Consider the following 19,926-nt stretch of genomic DNA (forward strand, 5'->3'; position numbering starts at 1 on the left):
GCGGCGTTCCTAATTATTTTTATTTTCCAGTATTTGCGGGCAAATTTAGAAAATGTGACAGGCCTTGATAGATACCATATTCCCATTAGGTATAAATGAATATGTAATCTTGTGGGCCAGACCTCAGAATACAAGGTGAGGAACTTAAGGTCATCACTAGAGATGAGCGAACAGTGTTCTATCGAACACATGTTCGATCGGATATCAGGGTGTTCGCCATGTTCGAATCGAATCGAACACCGCGTGGTAAAGTGCGCCAAAATTCGATTCCCCTCCCACCTTCCCTGGCGCCTTTTTTGCACCAATAACAGCGCAGGGGAGGTGGGACAGGAACTACGACACCGGGGGCATTGAAAAAAATTGGAAAAAGTCATTGGCTGCCGAAATCAGGTGACCTCCATTTTAGACGAATAGTGGATTTCAAATCCGGGTCATATGAGAATGTGAACTTTGTGACTATGAGACAGGGATAGCTGTACAGGCAGGGATAGCTAGGGATAACCTTTATTTAGGGGGGAATGTTATTAAAAATAACTTTTTGGGGCTCTATCGGGTGTGTAATTGTGATTTTTGTGAGATAAACTTTTTCCCATAGGGATGCATTGGCCAGCGCTGATTGGCCGAATTCCGTACTCTGGCCAATCAGTGCTGGCCAATGCATTCTATTAGCTTGATGAAGCAGAGTGTGCACAAGGGTTCAAGCGCACCCTCGGCTCTGATGTAGCAGAGCCGAGGCTGCACAAGGGTTCAAGCGCACCCTCGGCTCTGATGTAGGAGAGCCGAGGGTGCACTTGAACCCTTGTGCACCCTCGGCTCTGCTACATCAGAGCCGAGGGTGCGCTTGAACCCTTGTGCACACTCTGCTTCATCAAGCTAATAGAATGCATTGGCCAGCGCTGATTGGCCAATGCATTCTATTAGCCCGATGAAGTAGAGCTGAATGTGTGTGCTAAGCACACACATTCAGCTCTACTTCATCGGGCTAATAGAATGCATTGGCCAGCGCTGATTGGCCAGAGTACGGAATTCGGCCAATCAGCGCTGGCTCTGCTGGAGGAGGCGGAGTCTAAGATCGCTCCACACCAGTCTCCATTCAGGTCCGACCTTAGACTCCGCCTCCTCCAGCAGAGCCAGCGCTGATTGGCCGAATTCCGTACTCTGGCCAATCAGCACTGGCTAATGCATTGTATTGGCGTGATGAAGCAGTGCTGAATGTGTGTGCTTAGCACACACATTCAGCTCTACTTCATCGGGCTAATAGAATGCATTGGCCAGCGCTGATTGGCCAGAGTACGGAATTCGGCCAATCAGCGCTGGCTCTGCTGGAGGAGGCGGAGTCTAAGATCGCTCCACACCAGTCTCCATTCAGGTCCGACCTTAGACTCCGCCTCCTCCAGCAGAGCCAGCGCTGATTGGCCGAATTCCGTACTCTGGCCAATCAGCACTGGCTAATGCATTGTATTGGCGTGATGAAGCAGTGCTGAATGTGTGTGCTTAGCACACAGATTCAGCTCTACTTCATCGGGCTAATAGAATGCATTGGCCAATCAGCGCTGGCCAATGCATTCTATTAGCGTGAACTGAGTTTGCACAGGGGTTCTAGTGCACCCTCGGCTCTGCTACATCAGATTGCTACATCTGATGTAGCAGTGCCGAGTGTGCATCAGATGTGTAGTTGAGCAAAACTGACTAGGAATGCATTGGCCAGCCTTCGGCCAATCAGCGCTGGCTCTGCTGGAGGAGGCGGAGTCTAAGGTCGGACCTGAATGGAGACTGGTGTGGAGCGATCTTAGACTCCGCCTCCTCCAGCAGAGCCAGCGCTGATTGGTCGAGTTCCGTACTCTGGCCAATCAGCACTGGCCAATGCATTTCTATGGGGAAAAGTTAGCTTGCGAAAATCGCAAACTGACAGGGATTTCCATGAAATAAAGTGACTTTTATGCCCCCAGACATGCTTCCCCTGCTGTCCCAGTGTCATTCCAGGGTGTTGGTATCATTTCCTGGGGTGTCATAGTGGACTTGGTGACCCTCCAGACACGAATTTGGGTTTCCCCCTTAACGAGTTTATGTTCCCCATAGACTATAATGGGGTTCGAAACCCATTCGAACACTCGAACAGTGAGCGGCTGTTCGAATCGAATTTCGAACCTCGAACATTTTAGTGTTCGCTCATCTCTAGTCATCACCACTATGGCAGACCTTCCCTATGTGAGACATAATACATTGTAAAATTATTTTCTAAATCTGCCTGCTTAATATATTAATAAAACAGGTATTTATTAATATATGCACAAAAAGCACAATGTAGCGTGCTTTTTTTGTCACAATGTATTTACGTTACAACTGTCTAGCTGGCATGAGGATGTCACTAAAGTACAGTATAAGCAGGTAGATCTGTTTAAAACCCAGTAAAGATGTTTTAGATGGAGAACCTATTACTGTGTTTCATATGCTGTTGATGGATAACTGTGTCTGCCTTACTTCTGCAGATTGCTCACTTGGGCCCATGTTAGATCATGGCCTAAAAGTGATTTTCCTCTCAGCCCAAGCGGTTGGCCAGTTGCTGTCATGCAGTGTTATTATTTTGTCCCAGATGGGTTACTGACCTGTTTTTCAAGAAAAGGAGTCATACTTGTATTATCTACATCTATGTCATAGTATAGCTAATGTCATTCTTCTATGAAGATGCAAATACATAGTGTATGCAGAGCTTTCAGTTATATTTTGTCACCAACCTGCTATAGCTCAGTTACGCTCCCATAATCCCATTATGTTTTGTATAGTAAAGTACATGTTCGGTGAAAGAGTAAGAGAACCCTTCTTCCATCTGTGGTCAATCCAGACTAATCACTGAATTTAATCTGATTTTTATTGGATTATTATATCATATTGTAATATCTGATAGCAGAAGTTATCGACACTTTTTGTAATCTGTCAGCTGCCTTTTCTCATATATATATATATATATATATATATATATATATATATATATATATAATGAAAAATAAAGAATCAGCCAGAGATCAAACATAGCACACTCTGTTCCTTTATGATCAACCTAACAGTGAGCTTTCTACTGATGTACACTACAAAATTCAATCTTTTTAGGGTAAGTTCACATGGAATTTTAGGGGGTTTCTGCTGGTGAATTTTGAGAAAGAATCCACTCCAAAAATTACCTTCCAGCTCTGCTATTCATTCATAAAACGCTCACCGGAGCTCACGGCCAGACACTTTTCAAACCCATTCAAATGAATGGGTTTGAAAGAGTCATGTAGCTTTCCGTCTCCTGCTCTGTTTTGTGCAGGAAACGGAAACCTGCAAAACGGATTCCTGGGCGCAGATATGAATGAGCCCTAAACTTACGCTTAAATAGTGACTCAATAGAGTTGTACAAACACCTTCCAACCGTCCTAGTTGCTAGAATTATTCCCCTCTTAGCAAATCACTACATAGATACGAATTATTACTGTCAGTACTGACAACCAGGGTGGGAGAGGAAACAAATGAATAGAGCGGCTCTATGCCGTTTCTGTAAAAGCTGTAGATGAGAATGGGAATTAAGAACACAGCATAACATGTTTAGGTACACGGTTTCTATAAATGTGGAGATATGGAAACTGTGTAGCTCAACCCTGCTATGCTGTTTCTATAGCTCCCATTCATCTCTATGAGGGTTATGGAAACAGCATGGAGTATCTGTTTCAGGTAGTCCTGCCTAATGTTGGAAACTTAAGAGCTTTTATTCCTTTCTCAGTAATGGGAATAACTCTTTAGGGCGTCCATGCACAAAACAGCAAAGTCAGATCAATCTGATAATGCAGAGATACCAGTAGATTATTTCACTATGTATGGTGGTGTGGAGATTTTTCCCCCAGCAGATGGCGAAAAAAAATTCTAAATGGAGATAAACTTACATCAGGGTAGCCTAGCAGTGTCGTACTCCCCTCCCAAGGACAAATGCATACCTGGTAAGCACTTGCTAACCAACAGATATTATATTTACCTTGGATATACATTTTTTGGGTCTGTCCTGACCTCCACTACCAACTCTGGCTAAATAATATGTTTAATCTTTTTTAAAAAAAAACCCTAAGGGCTAGTTCACACGGGCACAGAAAGGGCGGATTATGGCGCGTAATCCACATCATAATCCGTCCCCTCACAATGGTGGTCTATGTAGAGCAGGCTGCCCTTTCTTCACCTCGCGGCAGCAACCTCCAGAGCTGGCCTATTCATTTGAACCTGCTCCGGAGGGGGAAGCCGCGACTGTCGGAAGCTGCGACTGTCGGAAGCCGCGACAATCGTGGCAGGCGGATTTTGGCCCGAGAGTGACGCGGCTCCCCGCGTCACCCTTGGTGCCAAAATCTGCCACTATGCTTCCCGTGTGAACTTAGCATTAGCCTACATGCATATAAACATGTGCATGTATGAGTCAATGAAAAAACAGCACAGATGGCCCATGGATGATATCTGTGTGCTGTCAGTGATCTCCATGGATCCATACATTTCATTAATGAGCTTGGGCTGGAAGATGAGTTTTGCTCTCAAGCTGACAGCCCCTACACGGACTTGTATAATGCACAGTAATGTGTACGGGCCATAAGAGAATAATTGGTCAGTGTGCTAGCTGTTAAAAACATGGCTAGTGCACAGTCAGGTCCATGGGAGCAGAGAATCTAAATTCAGTCCCTGTACACCAGTCACATTTTTAGACATACTCATTTAGATGCACAGGATATGTTTATAGATCCTCATGTTTCTTTCTGCACTGTGTGAATAAATTCAAGTGCTCAAGGATTGTTTTTTTTAATACAGATTAAATAAACAATTTACACAAATTCAGCTACTACAGGTCATTTATACCATACAAACCATGTAATCCCAGTTTTATTAGATAAAAATAATTAAAATTACTTTTTTAACAATAAAAATATCACTGGGAGTAAATATGAGTGTCTGGACAAAAGTAACCAGTACCTCAACCAAAACTGAACAATATATCCTAAAACAAATATCTATGGAAAAGATTGATGCCTCTGAATCCGTTTTACCTTTGGGCATAGGAGCCTAGAAATATCAATAAAATATGCCATTACTTTCAATTGAGTGAATGCTGTAACGGAGGCATTGTCATTCCTTCACCTGGGGGACTAGGTAATAAACCATCTCAGCCGGTAATAGCTCAGTGATTAAGCCATACAGGCTTTTTCAGGAGCTCCTTGTCCTTGATCATCTAGACAAGTTCTTGTTAAAATATTAAAATGAATATTAGCATTAGATAATACATCTCAGAAACCTGTGTTTTTCATGAGAAGATAAGTAGTAACAATATGGCTCTATTTGCCCGTGGGAGCTTTCTGAGTCTGTCTATGTGCAAGTAAACTCACTTCAGTCTACAATTTAATAGGTTTAACATACTAGTTTAAAGGGATTCTATCATTAGAATCCATTTTTTTCAGTACTACCACATCGGAATAGCCTTAAGAAAGGCTATTCTTCCCCTACCTTTAGAATTCTTCAATGCGCCGCCATTCTGGTGATGTTCCCAATTTTCTGTGTATGCAAATGAGTCTCCAGACAGCACAGGGGGCAGTCCCTCTGTGCTCAAACAGCACAGGGGATGTCCCCTGTGCTGCTTGAAGACTCTCCAGCAACGCCCTTCTACCGTGCACGTGTAGTGGCCACAGAAAAATGACTGACAAGCCATGCGCAGTCAGCTCTGCATTCGAAAAGCCTGGGTGTCGGACCCCTGCAAACCTTTAATTGATCACTTATCCTAAAGATAGGTAATCAATAAAAAAAAAGTTGCAGAATAGTCTTTTAATGCCTTCTCAACACCTCCCATATAAGAACAGCCTTTGGGTCTGTATGGGTCTTAATGATGATAATTTCCATGTTCCCAGCTCAATAACAAGAAAATAAAGAACTTGGAAGTGTTTACTTTTCAAACTCAGCAACAGCCAATAATTTACTCTTTATCTAAGGTTCACATAAAGTCAGCAAAGACTTTCACAAGCTGTGTACAGTATTTTAAAGCTGTACTCAAAGCATTATTAAAAACATTGGCATGTGACCTATGTCTAACTCTTAGCTCCTCTGTAAACAAGGTTCATCCTGGACTATGAATAATTATGTAAAACATAAAAGGACAAGGCAAACAAATCAGGTTAAAGGGAACAGCAAATGTAAAGAAAACACATTGTGACAGAGTTCCACAAAGAGGCCAAGCAATGTCAACAATTATTCTATTTGTCACAGCCATACTTCGTATGTGTTTTCTGCATACCAAATCATTCCTATCACATTTACTACATAGAAGTAAGAGAGCTAATGTAAGGTGAGAAGAACATCCAGGCAGCTTTGCTGCTTCAATGCTTTTAAAATCATCTCCAAACATAAGTGGAGCAACAAGATCCTGACACTCCAGTACTTCACTTCTAACAATGTTTGCATGTTAGGGGGGTTATTACAATGTATTTATAACACATCCATCCTTGCCTTAGGCAACACAGTATTCAATTCATTTCAATATCTGCTTCATTATGTTTTAACCCCATGCTCTAAATGTTTAAAGTATAAGTAGAATAGTGCATACTAAATTTTACAACATTTAAGAAACTTTGTAATATATTTTGTCACTCAAAAATTCCAGTTTCTTCAAATATATGGCTGTTTTACCTTCTGATTGTATTTTTTTATTCTGTCAACAGCATTCAGAGACTTTATAGTAGCCACATAATTCAGAGATGCAATAGTCTGGGGATGTTCATTGAGGTTTATGGGAATGTCTCCTAGACATGCTCAGTGACCTGTGCAGGGGTCTTTGTGAGGAAGCGGGTGTAGATAAGCTATGTCCATTAACTATTATGAATGATTATCCCTATATTTTTTACAGTACATAGAGATCAGTGATTCCCAATCTGTAGGTCCTGTGAAGACTGCGTTAGGGGGTCACAAACCGTCAGTGGTAATTATGATGTGCAGCACTGCAGTCCTAAATATGGCTGCTGATAAAGATCAGTAGTTGTATCTGTATCAGACCACTGCACAGCTGTCAACTAACAGTAGCTGTTTTATTATACTGCCAGGCGGTACGGTGAGCCAGTGTGAGCACAAGAGAGGGTGGGTGGGAGGAAATAACAATAGGGCCACAGAATGTTAATGGACTGGGAGTTGGCAAGCACAGGAGAAAGCAGGGGAAGTAACAATAGTGGCCCACAGACCGCCAGTTTGGAAGGTCTGTAACTCAATGTCACTCATCATTAGCATTTTTGGATAAATGAATACAATTCAAAAATGGTGACGAGCAGGAATGAATGAGAAGTAGGCTTTCTAATGGCTATTCTGATGTGTGTTCAGTTAATATTGACCTTCACCAGTGGTAGACTCCTTTTAAGATATGAGGGATGCATTCCCTAAAATATTTGTTGTATTAGACTTTCATGATCTATTTATCACACGGTCCCAACCTTTGCTCTTAATATTCAGTGCTGAAATATGTCTGTACTATGCATTCTATACTAAGCCCATTGAATTAAAGTGAGACCACAAAGATTATGATTGAGACCCTTGCTAATATCGGGTTGTTCTAAAATACAAGCACATTTTCTTAGAAATGCAACAGTTTTTCCAGGAAAAAATAGTTATCTTTTCTAGACTTTATAGACTCTAGTTACATCTAGTTCTGTGCAGTAACTAAGCCAAAAGAAACCATGGGAGATTTCAGCTCTGACTGCAGTAGAATTCGTAATGTAATTTTACTGTATAATACAATTTTTAACTCGATTGTAAGTGTAGATTAACTGTAGATGTAAACTGCAAAATGGTGTTCAGCAGTGAATATATTCTTAATATTACATTGCCAGTATTAGACACACAATTTCAGCAAGCAGGATTTGTCTGTTCTGTTGTCCATCATATAGGTTTTCAACAAACACTTTGTCCCCATATAGTGTATGGGCCTTCTCATGATGATTTTTAACTTTCATTTAGACCTATTAATACTTTCCGATCATTGTAGTTGCTGATACATGAGAGTCGTGTTTGTTTACAAGCACAGAGAATAATCCTATTTTGGTCATTTTAGTTTTTTGTAGATATAATGGGAAGAGAAAAAACATAATAACAACTCACAAAGCTGTTTAACAGTGTAATTGCACCTTAGATTTTACCAGCAGAATAAGAGACATTTATAACCAAGGCATTTTGCAGCTAAGAAAATAAGTTCCCATTCTACCACAACATTAAATAAACAGCATAAGTATATGTATTTCATCTAGAAGGATTGACAATTCTCATTATGTTTCATTATTGTTAATAAAATGAGAATAATCATATATAGGACCAAATGCCTACTTACATTTATGACTCCAACAATAAAACACTGAAAAATAATACAAACCATAATAATAATTATAATGGTTATTTGTTATGGTGAGTAGTTTTATAGATGGCATTAGTAATACACAGTCTTACCGTATAAACAATGCTACTTTTCATTGCTTGTGCACAGTACTTACTGAGACATGGGTCAGCAGACACAGATCAACCTTTTCAGTAGAAGCCCCCAAGAGGTCTCAATTGGCAATTTTCCAAGAGATAACCTGAGGTTTATATGGCAAATGGGACTAGAGTTGTAATGTACCTTGAATAGCAATAAACATCGAAAAGTCTATGAATACTACAGTAGCCCCAAAGCTTTTTTTTAACAATCAAGTATATGTTGAAAATAGTACCCAAGGGCTCTAATACATTGGATTTCACATTGAAAAATTTGGTTCAGCATTTCAAATGTTCAAGGTGTGGGATACATAGAACTGGGAATGGAGACTGCTTTTATATTACTATAATCAAATATTTTTGCTGCTACTTTCTTGCCAAAATTAGTACTGAAATACATAAAATATTTTCATACTCGCCCTGTATAATACTATAATATACTATGCTATTTATTCCTATAAACCTCCTACTATATCATTTAAATATTATTAACCTTTAAAGGGATTTACTTTCTGTTCCAAATTTAACACAAATATATCCTCTATGTTGTATAGATTCACAATGTCCTTTAGAGAATCATTTGTAAGGGGTTTCCTGACAAGACAGTTACAAGATACATCTCTGCTGGGTCTCCCTTTAATCATCTTTAGGGGTGCCGTAGCATTTGTTTATTTCCCTTGCAATGCCCCCAAAAGGAAAATGAAGCATTATACAGTGCCCGCAGTAATTTGCTCTCAATGTTCCATAATGCATGAGAGGTGCTCGGAAAAAATGTGGCGTTTTACAGTTACAGTAAACTGGATGGGATTGTAGCGAATCCTATCCCTACTTTTGGTTCAAATACATGCTGCGGATACATGGCGTTTTCCAAAACTGATGCGGTTTTGAAAATCGCAGCATGTCAATTATATCTATGGAAACTACAGCAGTTTCCCTATAGGTATAATTGAAGTAGATATTACACAGAGGAAACTGCAATCTTTCTGTAAAAAAGAGCTGTGGGAAGAACCATGATACGTTGCCACTGTGGGTTTTCCCAAAGCGCTTTTCTGCTGCGGGATACCACATGGGGCCTTAGCCTAACTCTAATTCTAAGCTTATTTATCAAAGACACCTAATATTGCAGATTATTAGAATGACTTAAAGTAGACTAAGTACAAAATGCTAAATGCAGTACTTTATTTGATGGCCCCTGTACCCCTAAACAATTTGGTGTCTGTTGTATTGATTTTCTTATTCTATCCACCTTTTCAAAAGCCCCTGGAAGCTTATATGTAAACTAGTGCTGGTTTTCCAAGTGGGTGGTAACCTTATATTTTCTCAAAGAAATACTTGTAAACTTTCAGGAGCCATATGTTTTGAATAGATAAACTGATTTAAAAAAAATGACAAACTGATCAGAGGCACAGCAATAACCAAATGAAGTATGGCATATAGCATTTTGTACCTTAATTCTACATACCTGTTCATGTCAGTCCGAATAACGGGACATGTTTATATATGTGCATTGCCATAGAACTTTATAGTACATTGCTAATGTAAACGCTTACAAAAATCTGTACAACATTGTTTTATCCAGTAAAAGAGTGACATTACAAGACGTGTGCTTGTTATTACCTAGTTAACAAAGTCATCGCTCACATTAACCTTCGCTAAAATCAATTAAACAGTATTGTTAACATTCAGTAACCCATACTCCATGTTATTTCAGTCTAGTCCATTGTTAATTTAAAACTACACTTTAAGTCAATGACAATTAACATGGGATCACCGTGCAGTAAGGGGTATCGGGCTTTAACTAGATTTTTGTGCTCCTTCACCACTGCAGAATGACTCCATTTATCTACAGCCCTAGCAAAAGAAACTGGTCAATTACAAAAAAGACGGCATAACATCCATTCCATTCTATTACCTTCGGGGGAAATGAAAAAAGTATGAAATATTTAGAAAGTTGTGCAAGTAACACTGTTTACTAGCTGGAGTATAGGTAGTAAAATTATTTTGTGCAATAAAATCTATACATCAAGGTGAGGGCTAGATGGTAACTATAGTACCAAGTTGGGAACTATAGCATGTCGTAAATTAGAGAAGGATACTGTGTGCAGGGAGTCAGGGACCTAATAGTATCTCCCATGATCCTCGGTAAAAGATGGGTTACCTTCTTATCTGTAATTTCTAATGCCTAGTCAATATATCTTCATCATTTATGACATTCACACCAATCTCTGGGTAAACATGAACTTCTCCCATTAAAGAGCAGATGACAGATGGCAAAAATAGGCCTTCCAAAGCAAGAATAAAAGTTTCTTGGAAAATAAAATCTTTAGTAGTAGGCAGAATCTAAGTTCTGATTAAATTGTGGTGCTAAATCCATGCTTCTCTTTGCAGCTGGATCTGGATGCCAGTGCAATGCTTAAAGAACTCCAGCTGAAGCTTAGTGCCGTGTTGGATGAGCTTAGCTGCACATTTGGAGCCAGGTAATTATAATCATTGCAAGGCTTATGCTATTTAGGTTCTGTTCTGGTGGCATTTTTTCTCTACATTACTGTGCTGCATTGCATTTATGTAAAAATGTAGCAAAATTGTTAACATGTCCATTGATTTCAGTGAGATTTTTGTAATGGCAAACTACTTTGATTTAAAAAAAACAAAACAAAACAAAACTTGGATTATTTTTTTATTTGACATTTAATAGAAACTTTCACAGCCTCCATCATCTCCAGTTCTTTGCATCCTTTAATGGCCTCCATTCCACTGACTGTATGGCAAGGGGGTGTGATCAAAGCTGCAGTCAGAGGTAGACAGTGTTAGAACTCAGAATCATACCTCCTTGCCTCTGCCTGACACTTCCCCCCTGACAGAGTCTGACTACACTATTTGCTCAGTAAAGGTGAGGGCTATAGAATAAAAATTCCAACTGCGCCAGAATCAGTAGAGCAGCACCTATTAAATGATGCAGTGAGCTGGAGTCAGTAGAGATGGTGAAAAGTCATCTTTAAAATTTGTGACATATGTTATGATTCCATTTTTAGGCCATTAGAAAAGCATTTATACTAGAGCCTTATTGGTTTATCTATTAAGTTTTCAACATTTTTGGGCATGTATAAAGCTAGTATTAAGATATAGTCATATGTAGCCATTTTATTTTGTTACCTTACTCATATTTCATGAACAAAATTAACATCATGCTGTAGACATATAGTCATGGAACCCTAGGATTATATTACCATATAGCTTGCGTAAATTTACATAACACGTGTGGCATGAGGCCTCGTCCATGCTATCATTCATTTATTCAGTAAGTATAAATGTAGCATACTTATTGTTAAAGTAAATAAGATGATTGTTATTGGGTCGCTCTTTGTTTCATTTTTACAGAATGGTCTGCTTTATTGCACTGTTTTCTGGAGGATTTTGTAGAGATGTAACATAAAGGGAGATAGACAATAACACTATTTATAAGAGAAGTCAGCAGGTAAAAGGACAGCAACATAGAGGGATGATTCTGATAGGCGGTCTGAGGAGACAAAGGAGAAGAAAGACTTTGTAGAATTGTTCTTGTAAAGATGCGCTTCATTATAGTGGCTGACAAAGTAAATCAATTGGCAGAAAGAGAAAGGAAGGCTAAAAACTTAATACAACTTTCTTGTGTTTCTAGTTTCCAGAACATAATTGAGGACTGTGTGAGACAAATGAGTGTGGAATTAAATCAGATGAGAGGGAATGGAAACGCATCCACAAACAGGAACAATGCAGCCATGGATGCTGAAATCGTACTGCGGCCACTGATGGATTTTCTGGATAAAACGTTAGTACTGAATGTGTTATGGTGGTATCTGGTGGCTGTAACAAGTGTAACATCCCTATCATTATTTTATTAAAGGGACTTAAAATTAAGTTTTTCAGAGGTTGGACCACCATTACTTATAGAGCCATGTCATATCTTAACATCACTTTATAAGTTACTGTACTTAAAAAAAATAGTAAATGACTTCACACCGGATAGCAGCACATACAGCATAGAAGAAATGGACGGTGCGCTGCGTAGTTATCTGCATGTGGTTTGCTTTAATTATAGAAAGTCACATCACACAGGACACAGTAAACTTAGATATATCTAACAGTACCACATATAGGCCCTTCATCAAGCTAAGATAATACAAAGAATACAAGTGTCAGTGTAGTATATATAAAAGTCAGAGCAACAAAGGTACTCAATGAACAAGGTGCTTGGGAAAAACCAAATGTATAGGAGGGACAAAACTTAAGCAAGGACAAAAGTCAAATGTTTATAAATAAGCCAATACTTACAAACATAAATCATACATCAATAAATGCATATAGACAGATGTTAGACTAACTGATAGCATCACTTTATAGTGGCAATACATGGTCTTATTAACCTGGCATACATACATAAGTGATATACTTGTGAAATAATACATGCGCAGTACTCATAATTATATCTCTAAATTATTCCATATACTATATACTCTATCATTATCATTATTATATATGGAATGAATCGAAAATAAAATATGCGTTATACAAGAGAATATGTTGCATCCTATAAACAACTTTTACCATCGGATATTGGATGGTGGTAGAACCACAGTAGGATGTGACACTACACATGTCAGGGAGCCCACTTTGGGAGAACCTATAAATGACACACAAAAGAGAGTAAATAGAAAAGCAAGAGGGAATAATATAGAGGAAATAAATCAGGAGTTAGCTGAAGGGTGGGATTACAGAAAGCTAAACATGGCTTGTACATAACTATAGGTTAGAAGTAATTGCAGCCAAGGGGTCAGGGACCAAAGGGGTTCTCACCAATAACCATTATTGAGGCACAAGGGACACCAGGCATGAGGGCTGTGCAGATGCCGCAGGATCTGGGTGGTTGTGAATTGCTCATGCGTTCTTGGGCAGTAAAGGTAGAAGTGGAGAAAACTGATGGTGCATGCGTGTACCAAGGCACATATTAAAGCATGCTCAGAACATAAACCAGGAGGCCCATGGGGATACCAGAATTAGAGGGAAGCCACTCACTCATGGGAAAACCTAATTACGCTGGTACATAGAGTGAACCAGGCTGGCAGCTGTTTTGTAGAAAACTAGTCAAGGCACAGATCGGTACAAGATACAATATGAGAGATAGATAAATAAAGAGGGAGGAACAAAAGCACACTGTATATTAAGGGAAGAGGGACTATCTATGGGATTTAAGGGACACATTGTGAATAGAGATGAGCGAACACTAAAATGTTCGAGGTTCGAAATTCGATTCGAACAGCCGCTCAATGTTCGTGTGTTCGAACGGGTTTCGAACCCCATTATAGTCTATGGGGAACAGATACTCGTTAAGGGGGAAACCCAAATCCGTGTCTGGAGGGTCACCAAGTCCACTATGACACCCCAGGAAATGATGCCAACACCTCTGGAATGACACTGGGACAGCAGGGGAAGCATGTCTGGGGGCATCTAACACACCAAAGACCCTCTATTACCCCAACATCACAGCCTAACAACTACACACTTTACACACTCAATACCACCTCTCTGACAGTAGGAAAACACCTTGAAACATGTGTATTTGGCACTTGCAGTGAGGAGAGCTTGTCACCAGCAGTGAATTTGGCCCTTGTAGTAAGTTGAGGTTGGCACCAACATTTGTTTTGAAAATCAGGGTGGATTGAGCCTCTAACCAGCAGAGTTTGGGCAAATTCATGGTGGAGGGAGCCTCTAAACACCCCAGTTTGGGCAAATTCATGGTGGAGGGAGCCTCTAAAAACCCCAGTTTGGACCAATTCATGGTGGAGGGAGCCTCTAACCAGCCCAGTTTGGGCAAATTCATGGTGGAGGGAGCCTCTAAAAAACCCAGTTTGGACCAATTCATGGTGGAGGGAGCCTCTAACCAGCCCAGTTTGGGCAAATTCATGGTGGAGGGAGCCTCTAACCAGCCCAGTTTGGACCAATTAATGGTGGAGGGAGCCTCTAACCAGCCCAGTTTGGACCAATTAATGGTGGAGGGAGCCTCTAACCAGCCCAGTTTGGACCAATTCATGGTGGAGGGAGCCTCTAAACAGCCCAGTTTGGGCAAATTCATGGTGGAGGGAGCCTCTAAAAAACCCAGTTTGGACCAATTCATGGTGGAGGGAGCCTCTAACCAGCCCAGTTTGGACCAATTAATGGTGGAGGGAGCCTCTAACCAGCCCAGTTTGGACCAATTCATGGTGGAGGGAGCCTCTAAACAGCCAAGTTTTGGGAAATTCATGGTGGAGGGAGCCTCTAACCAGCCCAGTTTGGACCAATTCATGGTGGAGGGAGCCTCTAAACAGCCAAGTTTTGGGAAATTCATGGTGGAGGGAGCCTCTAACCAGCCCAGTTTGGACCAATTCATGGTGGAGGGAGCCTCTAAAAAACCCAGTTTGGACCAATACATGGTGGAGGGAGCCTCTAAACAGCCCAGTTTGGGCAAATTCATGGTGGAGGGAGCCTCTAACCAGCCCAGTTTGGACCAATTAATGGTGGAGGGAGCCTCTAAACAGCCCAGTTTGGGCAAATTCATGGTGGAGGGAGCCTCTAACCAGCCCAGTTTGGACCAATTCATGGTGGAGGGAGCCTCTAACCAGCCCAGTTTGGACCAATTAATGGTGGAGGGAGCCTCTAAAAAACCCAGTTTGGACCAATTCATGGTGGAGGGAGCCTCTAAACAGCCCAGTTTGGGCAAATTCATGGTGGAGGGAGCCTCTAACCAGCCCAGTTTGGACCAATTAATGGTGGAGGGAGCCTCTAACCAGCCCAGTTTGGACCAATTCATGGTGGAGGGAGCCTCTAACCAGCCCAGTTTGGACCAATTCATGGTGGAGGGAGCCTCTAAACAGCCCAGTTTGGGCAAATTCATGGTGGAGGGAGCCTCTAAAAAACCCAGTTTGGACCAATTCATGGTGGAGGGAGCCTCTAACCAGCCCAGTTTGGACCAATTAATGGTGGAGGGAGCCTCTAACCAGCCCAGTTTGGACCAATTCATGGTGGAGGGAGCCTCTAAACAGCCAAGTTTTGGGAAATTCATGGTGGAGGGAGCCTCTAACCAGCCCAGTTTGGACCAATTCATGGTGGAGGGAGCCTCTAAACAGCCAAGTTTTGGGAAATTCATGGTGGAGGGAGCCTCTAACCAGCCCAGTTTGGACCAATTCATGGTGGAGGGAGCCTCTAAAAAACCCAGTTTGGACCAATTCATGGTGGAGGGAGCCTCTAAACAGCCCAGTTTGGGCAAATTCATGGTGGAGGGAGCCTCTAACCAGCCCAGTTTGGACCAATTAATGGTGGAGGGAGCCTCTAAACAGCCCAGTTTGGGCAAATTCATGGTGGAGGGAGCCTCTAACCAGCCCAGTTTGGACCAATTCATGGTGGAGGGAGCCTCTAACCAGCCCAGTTTGGACCAATTAATGGTGGAGGGAGCCTCTAAAAAACCCAGTTTGGACCAATTCATGGTGGAGGGAGCCTCTAAACAGCCCAGTTTGGGCAAATTCATGGTGGAGGGAGCCTCTAACCAGCCCAGTTTGGACCAATTAATGGTGGAGGGAGCCTCTAAACAGCCCAGTTTGGGCAAATTCATGGTGGAGGGAGCCTCTAAACAGCCCAGTTTGGGCAAATTCATGGTGGAGGGAGCCTCTAACCAGCCCAGTTTGGACCAATTAATGGTGGAGGGAGCCTCTAACCAGCCCAGTTTGGACCAATTAATGGTGGAGGGAGCCTCTAACCAGCCCAGTTTGGACCAATTCATGGTGGAGGGAGCCTCTAAACAGCCCAGTTTGGGCAAATTCATGGTGGAGGGAGCCTCTAACCAGCCCAGTTTGGACCAATTCATGGTGGAGGGAGCCTCTAAAAAACCCAGTTTGGACCAATTCATGGTGGAGGGAGCCTCTAAACAGCCCAGTTTGGGCAAATTCATGGTGGAGGGAGCCTCTAAACAGCCCAGTTTGGGCAAATTCATGGTGGAGGGAGCCTCTAACCAGCAGAGTTGGTGGAAATCAGGGTGGAGGGAGCCTCTAACCAGTAGAGTTGGGGGAAATCAGGGTGGAGGGAGCCTAGTATTAGCAGAATTGTGCAACGCTTATGGTGGATGAGTATGAGGATGCGGAGGAATTGGAGAGGTTGAGTACAGACATGGAGTTTCATGTTGGGGTGCTTTACACAGGTGGGCACAAAAATGACGGCTCTACCCAGTGGTGGTTCATTTTTATCAAAGTGAGCCGGTCGGCACTCTCAGCTGACAGACGGGTGCGCTTGTCAGTGATGATGCCACCGGCTGCACTGAACACCCTCTCAGATAGGACGCTGGCGGCAGGACAGGACAGCACCTCCAAGGCATATAGGGCAAGTTCAAGCCACAGGTCCAACTTCGACACCCAATACGTGTAGGGCGCAGAGGGGTCGGAGAGGACAGGGCTGTGGTCGGAAAGGTATTCCCGCAACATGCGCCTATACTTCTCACGCCTGGTGACACTAGGACCCTCCGTGGCGGCACTTTGGCGAGGGGGTGCCATCAAGGTGTCCCAGACCTTAGACAGTGTGCCCCTCGTTTGTGTGGACCGGTGAGAACTTGGTTGCCTACTGGAGGAACTGCCCTCCCTGCCGCCAACGTCACATGCTGGAAACATCTCCATCATATTCTGCACCAATTGCCTGTGGCAAGCATTGATGCGATTGGCCCTCCCCTCTACCGGAATAAAAGACGAGATGTTGTTTTTATACCGGGGGTCAAGGATAGCAAAGATCCAGTACTGGTTGTCCTCCATGATTTTGACAATACGCTTGTCGGTTGTAAAGCACCCCAACATGAACTCAGCCATGTCTGCCACAGTGTTAGTTGGCATGACTCCTCTGGCCCCACCGGAAAGTTCAATCTCCATTTCCTCCTCATCCTCCATGTCTACCCATCCGCGCTGCAACAATGGGACGATTCGAAGTTGCCCGGAAGCCTCCTGTATCACCATCACATCATCGGACAACTCTTCTTCCTCCTCCTCCTCCTCCTCCTCCATTAAACGCAGTGAAGCGGACAGATGTGTGGACCTACTCTCCAGCTGTGACGGATCGGATGCTATCCCTAACTCCTCTGTGTGATCTGAGTTATCCCTGATGTCAATCAGGGATTCTCTCAGAACACACAAGAGCGGGATTGTAAGGCTCACCATCGCATCCTCAGAGCTCACCCTCCTTGTGGACTCCTCAAAGACCCGTAGGATGTCACAAAGGTCTCTCATCCATGGCCACTCATGGATGTGAAACTGAGGCAGCTGACTTTGTGGCACCCTAGGGTTTTGTAGCTGGTATTCCATCAAAGGTCTCTGCTGCTCAACCACTCTATTCAACATCTGAAACGTTGAGTTCCAGCGTGTGGGGACGTCGCACAAAAGCCGGTGTTGTGGCACATGCAGGCGTTGCTGGAGAGATTTTAAGCTAGCAGCGGCTACTGTCGACTTGCGAAAGTGGGCGCACATGCGCCGCACTTTCACCAGTAGCTCTGGAACATTGGGGTAGCTCTTTAGGAAACGTTGCACCACTAGGTTGAAGACGTGGGCCAGGCATGGAACATGTTGGAGTCCGGCAAGCTCCAGAGCTGCTACCAGGTTCCGGCCGTTATCACAAACGACCATGCCTGGGCCCAGGTGCAGCGGCTCAAACCATATTGCCGTCTCATCGAGGAGGGCATCCCTCACCTCGGAGGCAGTGTGCTGTCTGTCCCCCAAGCTGATCAGCTTCAGCACAGCCTGCTGACGTCTACCAACGCCAGTGCTGCAACGTTTCCAACTCGTAGCTGGGGTCAATCTAACAGCGGAGGAGGAGGCGGTGGTGGAGGAGGAGGCGGTGGCGGAGGAGGAGGCGGTAGAGGAGGAGGAGGAGGGGGGTGTTCTTCTCGTGTCCCTGCCAGGAATGTTAGGCAGGGAGACGAGGTACACCGGGCCAGTTTGGGAAGCAGTCCCAGCCTCAACTACATTCACCCAGTGTGCCGTCAGTGAAATGTAGCGTCCCTGTCCGCATGCACTTGTCCACGCGTCGGTGGTCAAGTGGACCTTTGTGCAAAGCGCGGAACTAAGGGCCCGCCTGATGTTGAGTGACACGTGCTGGTGCAAGGCGGGGACGGCACACCGGGAGAAGTAGTGACGGCTAGGGACGGCATAGCGAGGTGCCGCAGTTGCCATCAGGTCCAGGAAGGCGGGAGTTTCAACAAGCCGGAACGCCAACATCTCCTGGGCCAGCAGTTTAGCGATGTTGGCGTTCAAGGCTTGCGCGTGTGGGTGGTTAGCAGTGTATTTCTGCCGCCGCTCCAATGTCTGAGAGATGGTGGGTTGTTGTAAAGAAACGCCTGATGGTGCCTTTGATGGTGCAGGAGAAGGAGATAAGACAGGACCAGGGGAGGATGAGGTAGAAGTCAACAAAGTGGCGGAGGCAGATGAAGTGGTGTCCTGGCTCGTCTTCTGGAGTGCATCGCCAGCACAGTCAGCAGTGGCAGTGGCAGAGGCAGTGGCAGTGGCGTGAACGGCAGGCGGCCTTTGTCCTGCCGTTGCTGCCTGCCACTGATTCCAGTGCTTGGATTCCAAATGACGGCGCATTAAAGTGGTGGACAGGTTGCTCTTCTCAGAGCCCCTAATCAATTTCGAGAGGCAAATTGTGCAGACAACACTATATCTGTCCTCGGCGCATTCCTTGAAAAAACTCCACACCTTCGAGAAACGTGCCCTCGAGGTGGGAGTTTTTCGGGGCTGGGTACGAACTGGAACATCTTGGGAGATTCCGGGTGTGGCCTGGCTTCGCCTAAGCTGCTGACCTCTGCCTCTGCCTCTAGCTACCCTTTTTGGTGCTGCACCTGCCTCAACATCCACACTACTTTCCCCGCTTGACATCCCCCCTGTCCAGGTCGGGTCAGTGTCCTCATCATCCACCACTTCCTCTTCCAACTCCTGTCTCATCTCCTCCTCCCGCACAATGCGCCGGTCAACTGGATGCCCTGACGGCAACTGCGTCACATCATCGTCGATGAGGGTGGGTTGCTGGTCATCCACCACCAAATCGAACGGAGATGGAGGAGACTCTAGTGTTTGAGCATCTGGACACAGATGCTCCTCTGTTAGGTTCGTGGAATCGTGACGTGGAGAGGCAGGTTGAGGGACAATGAAAGGAGCGGAGAACAGCTCTGGGGAGCAGGGACAGTTTGGGTTATTGTTCTGTAAAGCTTCGGAATTTTGGGAGGAAGGAAGACAAGACTGTTGGGTAATAGGAGGAGAGGAGGCAGAGTCTGACTGGCTGCTGGACAATGTGCTGTAAGCGTTCTCTGACAGCCATTGCAAGACCTGTTCCTGGTTCTCGGGCCTACTAAGGTTTGTACCCTGCAGTTTAGTTAATGTGGCAAGCAAC

General features: G+C 43.7%; 1 protein-coding gene across 1 annotated transcript in view; it reads left to right on the forward strand.

Moving 5' to 3' along the window:
- Nucleotides 1-19,926, forward strand: part of UNC13C (unc-13 homolog C) — a 482,392-nt gene that overhangs the window by 392,007 nt on the left and 70,459 nt on the right. Inside the window, exons 26-27 of the mRNA XM_075273478.1 lie at nucleotides 10,891-10,979; nucleotides 12,161-12,310. Coding sequence (XP_075129579.1) covers nucleotides 10,891-10,979; nucleotides 12,161-12,310 — 239 coding nt within the window. The remainder of the gene's footprint in view (nucleotides 1-10,890; nucleotides 10,980-12,160; nucleotides 12,311-19,926) is intronic.

This window comes from Leptodactylus fuscus, chromosome 5 (genome assembly GCF_031893055.1).
Source record: "Leptodactylus fuscus isolate aLepFus1 chromosome 5, aLepFus1.hap2, whole genome shotgun sequence".
Taxonomy (NCBI): Eukaryota; Metazoa; Chordata; class Amphibia; order Anura; family Leptodactylidae; genus Leptodactylus; species Leptodactylus fuscus.